The 7,131-nt window shown below is 29.9% G+C and overlaps 1 protein-coding gene across 1 annotated transcript in view; it reads left to right on the forward strand.

Moving 5' to 3' along the window:
* The first annotated feature begins 3,111 nt into the window (after positions 1–3,111).
* LOC106478663 (eukaryotic translation initiation factor 4E-binding protein 1-like) overlaps positions 3,112–7,131 on the forward strand; it is an 8,361-nt gene continuing 4,341 nt past the window's right edge. The window contains exons 1-2 of the mRNA XM_013939218.2: positions 3,112–3,388; positions 4,856–5,023. Coding sequence (XP_013794672.1) covers positions 3,247–3,388; positions 4,856–5,023 — 310 coding nt within the window. The 5' untranslated portion in view covers positions 3,112–3,246. The remainder of the gene's footprint in view (positions 3,389–4,855; positions 5,024–7,131) is intronic.

Here is a 7,131-nt window from a genome sequence, read left to right on the forward strand (position 1 = left end):
CATTACAAATATGGTACTATTGTGCGCCGTTTTTGCTGTATTTGATTACAGACAAGCACACAAACAAACAATATCAGAGTTTTAGTAGTATATAGATGAAGATAAACGTGTAAATTTATATGATTACATGTATGTGCACAGAAGAAATTCCAAATTTAACTATTAAATGAGTTCAAGCTAAAAAATAGACTGGACACGATGTGTGATATAAAATTAAAATATTTTTTATTTATTCAATACACAGAATACAGTGTGTGTTTTTGTGTTAAGACACTGCATTACCACCTTCTACTGAATCCATGAATTGGTTAATAGGCTTCTTCCCTAGAGATGTCAAGCAGTTCACTTAAGATCTTTTTTCTGGGCTGTTTACATGTGAAATTTGTCATTTAATGGGAAACGACAGATTTACCCATAGCGACTAGCATTACCCACGTAATTGGTTATTTTCATTCAATATGAGGGAAGCCGTAACCTTAAATATAATTTGCCCTATTAGTGAAGTCACTGCTGTCGTTGACCTTCTTGCACAATGTGCAGCACTACAGCAATATCACCCACGAGTAAAGCAGATATTATCTCTATAGAACAACAAAAAAACAAACGAAGCTAGAAAAGGTCAACAGTTTTCTGGACCACGTGTAATGCAAAAACTTCATAGATTCAGAATAAACGAAAGTGTTAAAAATTGCGCATTAAAATAAGAAGGTAGAAAACACGTTATATGTTCACATACAACAAGACTTCCCATTGCAACTGCTGAATGATGTTAAAATGATGCTAACAAGTGAAAATTGTATAGCTTTCACTTTTCTTTCGTAGATAAGATTCGAATGTACATATAATAAAAATCTGAAACAGTTACAAAGTAACAGCTATTTAAGAATTAGTTTACTATCAGTTGTTTTTCCCTTCCCATAACAGTTTAAGAACATTATACATTAACAAAAGCTATAGATTTTCTTGCTATTGCTTTTAATGTAGAGTTCTGATAAGTTATTTGTTAAATTGAACAATGTATTTATAGGCAGAGAAAAATCAGATTTGGAATATAATACATATGTAGTGATTTTCAACTGTACCTTCGTTTCTATACCTCCGTTCACTTTATTTATCAACTGATATCCTACAGTTTTTGATAAAATAACTTGAAATTTCTAGTGTAGGTTCTGACTCCCACATATTGCAGACAAAAAAAAACATTTGTGAACATGAAAGTGTCATAGGGACCTCCGTAAATAAAGAATAGAGATTTTGAGAGCTCTCACGTTTCAATGAATCGATTTAAAAAACAAATGTTATTGATAGGTAATAAGTCATTAAGAAAAATCTAAATTCATTACTAGGAATTTTTTCATTTTAACCATATAAGGGCCGAAGTTTCGAGGGCTCTTGAAATTGTTTGCATGGATTCTTGTGAATTTGCCAGAATATTTACATAGTCGTTCAAAATAAAAATACTGTGAATGCATCATACTTTTCAACATATTATTATTGTTGTTCCAACAATAATAAATTTGTTGTCAATATTTTTGTGTGTTCTAAAAACAGTCCAAATGCAGTTTAAATAATTTTTGTTTATAGTTTATAGTCATGGCTCTTTGGCTATAAAAATATGTCATTCACATTAATATTAATAAGCTATTTGACATTAAATTAATGCACATCTTTTTTACATTTACACAATTTTGTAAACTTGAGCTTTATTTTTTCTAAAACAACCAATCTAATAGCATGTCTTAAAGGAAATAGTACCATCTCTATGTTTCCGTGGGATCAAATAAGTATTATGAATAATAACAAAAACAATTTATACCTCTTGCAAGAAAAAAACCTCAAAACATTCCATATATAAAACAAAAACCATCAAACTCATAAATTCCATGATACTCTAATTAGAACGTACAATAACAATAAATGATTATGAAAAATGGACTTTCTATTACAGTGGTTTCTATCAAATCTAAACTTAATGAAACTAACGCCTTATTGTTTTAAAAATACTTTAAACGAATCTGCCAGTTATTTTTCGAAACAATTTTGTTTATGAAATATTATTTTGTAACTTCTAACTACAGTTCTATAACCAAAATATCTATATATAAATGTGAACTGTCAGAAGATAACACACGATATGCTACATTATCCTTGTTTTTTTTTTGTTTTTGTTTTTTGGACTTTGTATTGTAGTTCCAAAACTCTTTAGCCAAAGAACAATGTACCATGCGTGAATATTAAAAGCTATTATAACGTAATAGTGTAGTTCTAAAATTGTTTACCTTTGTAATGTAATAACATTAGGAAAATGTGTATGTACTTTCAGAACTATTTACCTACAGAGCATTGTTTCGTTAACATTGTAAGGTAGTATAAAGTAAATTAGGAAGTTTTGTTTTTATTGATAATATACATTCAGTTAACACCTCCAAATTTCAAAATCTGGTAAGAAGTCATTATAATTCACCTTTTTTTTTTTGTTTCATGACTTCTGCCTTTTTTCTACTGTGTACATATGATGCACAATATTTGTACGTATTTCCTATCCTGGTCATTTTGTATTGAACGCAGATGATAAGGAACAGAAATATAGCATTGAAAATCACCATAGCGGAACTGGTTCAGGTTACTCAGCTCCTCAGCAGTTGTTTGTTGCTTTTTGACAACCTTATTTTGAAGTTTTTGTAAAATATTACTATCATTGAAAGGAACAAATTTTGTTGCTTAATAGTTGATAAGCTTAAGTTCACAGCAGAAGCTAACACAACAATTTCACCTACTTGCTAATATTCTCGTATTTTTTTCTTTTCAATGTGTTATTTTATTATTAAATTTTCATTCATAAGTTTGAACTAAACATAAGATAAATATTTCCATGCTTGTATTTATGCTATGTTTAGTTAGTTTACTTATTCTTAAAAAACTATGCATAATTAGTGTTCATAAATGTATATATATATATATATACGACAATTTAAGATTTTTATTTTCACTCGTGGCAGGAAAATAAGTTTTTTCTTTTCTGAAAGACAAGATCGAGGATACTGCGTACTTGCTCTGCTCTTGAACGCTCTCATATAATCAGTACAGGTACTTCAGCATTCCCTATCCGTTTCCAAAAGGCGCCATCTGCTGGTGCAAGAATAGATTGAGGTGAAAGTAGCAGCAAATGATAGGAGAGGCTAAAGAGTAGTGAAAGGAATAGTATTGTTGTAATTTTTCTTTAGCCTTTTATAAGAAACAAAGAAAATGTCGGCACATTCTCCAGAGCAAATGAATAGTGAAAGGCTTAGTATTCCAGCAAGAAGTATTGTGTTGAATGATGCATCGCATCTCCCAAGTGATTACAGCTCAACGCCTGGAGGCACAATCTTCTCAACAACACCAGGCGGTATGACTATTTATAACATTGTATTATTTCCTTTACATTCGAAAATGTTAAACCAGTATACATATTAAAATTTAAAGTTTGTTTGTTGCGTATCACATTTTAGTATTTTTCACACCAGTTGAAGCTGTCGATCAATATTTGAACTCGTACGTTAATATGAACCACTGAACCATTTCTGCTTTTTCAAAACATGGTGTGTTTGAGACACGTGACGTTGTTTGGACTTGAAATCGATTATTAGACCAACACTTGAAATGCTCTTTCTGTACATTATTCGACTTGATTTTCGAAGTCACTGGACTATCATATTTTTTAAATGTTCATATTAAGTTTACTTTTCATGTATACCATGGAATTGTGATTAATTCATTGCTTTTTGCAACGGGTATGTAAACTGATAAACTAATGGGAGTTAATAATTATATCATAGTCATGACGCGATGGGCCATGTGGCATCGTTTTTATCGATTATTATTGACCTACTTCTACAATGTTACCTCCTGACTAATATGATAAGTTTACGATATGGAACTCACAATCCTGACTTTTGAAGTAGTGGTAGAAAGTTGCTATTGCACAATAAATACACATTAATCAACAAAATTGTAGTAAAAACAGAAATTAATAAAGGATTTTAAATTTGCACGATGAAAAGTTAGAACTATAAATATAAAGTTGAAAATAATAGTCCAGTTGTAATAAAAATATGTAGTTTAAGAACACCATGAATGTAAACTTCCAAATAGATATTTTTATAAATGTTGGTATTTTAAAAAACAGTTTGAAATTATTTTAGTGACAAGTTATTAGGTCAAAAACCGTCATTTTCACAAGTATACCATGAAAACAAATTGTTTGATTTATGACAATCAGTTTTAAAAGAAAACTTAGCTATAACTAAATACAAACTATGTGAGTAGTAAGATTGACAAAGCACTGTCTATAAATGAAATTTATTTTATGCAAGTATATTTTCTATTAAAATTGTTACTTCCTACTAATAATTGGATTGATATAGCCCATTGGTAATTGTCCAACTTGCAATCTGTGTATCACAAGTTTAAAACTTGGTGCTTAACATGCTTGCCCTTTCAGCTGTGGAGGCATTATAATATGATGGTCAATCTCACTATTTGTTGGTAAAAAGAGTAGCCCATGAATGAGCAGTGGGTGTTGCCAGCCAGTTGCCTTACCTCTGGTTGACAGTTCAAATTAGGGACAGTAACAGATAGCCTTAGTAGCTTCACCACAAAATAAAAAACACTAATAGTAATAATTAACAAACTACAACTGCCAATAGTATATTGTAATTGCATTGTTTTATTTTAGTTCTCATACACAGTTCACATTTCATTATTGTGCAAAGAATGTTTACAAAATTAATTATACTATAGCAGAAAGAAACTTTATGAATTGAAGTTCAAAGAAATGTCTTTACTACATTGCTACACTACTTGTATATCTTAGGTACCAGAATCATATATGAGCGAGCATTTCTGATGCAGCTACGAAATTCTCCTGTTGCAAAAACACCTCCCAAAAACTTGCCAATCATACCAGGTGTAACTTCTAGTCTTGAGATTGGGAAGAACAAACCTGTGGAAAATGGAAGACCTGAAAAAGTAGCAACTGGAGGTAGCTATTAAGACAATTTTTGTTTAAATATTTGGTTAAAATTTTTTTATGTCAACCACTACACTTGCATAATCCTCAAAAGTACAATAATCAGTAAACATTGATATTTTAGCAAGTTTCAGTGAAAAAAGCATAATGATATCATACATTAGATACGTTTTTTTTTTGTTAAAAATTGGTATTTTGTTAGGCAAACATATCCAATATCAAAACAAATTAGAAGTATAATTAGTTTAAGCATAAAAGGAACATTTAATCAAATTACCTTAAATCAGCTTTATACCCTTCAGATCCAGGACATTATAATAATAGGGATATGAACTGTAGCAAGTAGGAAAAAAAAATGGGTGGTGGGTTGCCAAGCTTTAAAGTATAAGTGGAAAAGTAAACTTTGTATGCATATAGTGTGTTATATTGAAATCATTTTTAAACAGTTAGTTGGAAAATTAATTTTTGCCTCTATATCGAAAATTTTAAAACCTGTATTAAAATATAATTTATTATAAGTGTGATTTCAGCATCAAATTAAAACATTTCAACTTTTAAACTTGGGCCACATTAGATCATATATTGTTTTGTTTATTCTTCACAAGACTTATGACTAGTTTTTACTTTAACACAATTCCATGCTTTTTCTCTCGAGTTAAAAAAAAAAAAGTTTGTGCGTATGAATGATGTCAAAAATCAAGTAGTTGCTTTTTAATTTAAGAGCACTGAAGGGATGGTTTTTCTTTATTGTTGTTTACATGTGATTTCTGTCTTTATTTTGTTTGTTGTATAGACCTTATATAAATGTTTCTCTTCTTTACAATGAAAATCTAAATGCATTTACACATATATAAAGAAATATACAAACAGAAATTATTTAGTATTATTTAAAAGGCTTAACTCCCACCTGTACTGTAGAATGGAGGACTATCATTGCTTTAAAAGTAGAAGGTTATCTGCTATATGTTCAGATTTACATTATTTTTAGGAAGTAGATTATTAGTAAAAGCATCCACCTGCAGATGGTGCTGCCTTGCTTCAGTTATTCACTTAACGTTTTGTATTTTCTACTCACAGACACTGTTCATTTATTTATTTTTAAAACATCTGGCTCTTAAAAGATGAACATTTAATAGTGGCATAATACTAAATGAAAAAAATGCCAGAATGCGAAATCTATTGCATAACTGTGTGTCGTGGGATTCATTTGAAATAATGGCGGCATGAAATTCCAGCTTACAAAAAATACAAGTACATCATGCCCACAGGTTTCTACCACACTACTCCTCTGACATGTACTATTATTTTTTTTACTCGACCACTGAATATAACCGTTTTACCCAAATTTAGTCAAAAGAATGAGATCTATTATAAAGTTTTTCATTGGGACTGTCGTGCTAATACAAACAACACAATGCCTGATGTACATGTACAGTAAAATTATAATTGTGAAATCTGTTAGAATTTCAAACTTGCTTCTTAAAATAAAAACATATTTTTTTAATTTTTCCATAGGCCTGTGAAATATATAATTTTGCTAGAAAGGCCTTAAATAAATTTCAGTGTGGTAAAATTGGGAAAACAAAATAATAAAATCAAAATTGTGGTAACTACAGATGAATTGGAAACAATCTTTCAAACATTTATTGTAATTTCACCTGCTTTCATCATATTTCTATTAGCTGTAGTTGAAATGGTAAGTAAGCATGTAGAAACTTGGATGGTTTTGGGAAAAACTAAACTTAATTTCCAAGAGTCAAATTCAAACAAAAATTAGTTTAGCATAATTTTTGAAGTTCTGGTGAAATTCAACTTTTTTATGATTTCTGACTTGAGAGTATTATTCAGCATGTGGGATCATCCATGTAATATGATTTTTTCTTCTTATGGGCAACACTTGTATAAGTTGAATGGTTGTCACTGGCACTGGATACAGCAGAAATTTTGTGTTCACAAATTATCATACACTGTTCTTTACTTTCATTCAGAAGTTCTTATTTTAATTATTGTGAGGTATATATACACTTGGAAAAAAGTTAAGCACCCCCAAATATTTTTCAGGATTGCTTATTGAAAATAAGGTTTAATTTTCATGATGTTGAGCAATGTTCATAATTTCA

The sequence above is a fragment of the Limulus polyphemus genome, unplaced genomic scaffold (assembly GCF_000517525.1).
Source record: "Limulus polyphemus unplaced genomic scaffold, Limulus_polyphemus-2.1.2 Scaffold239, whole genome shotgun sequence".
NCBI classification, from domain to species: Eukaryota; Metazoa; Arthropoda; class Merostomata; order Xiphosura; family Limulidae; genus Limulus; species Limulus polyphemus.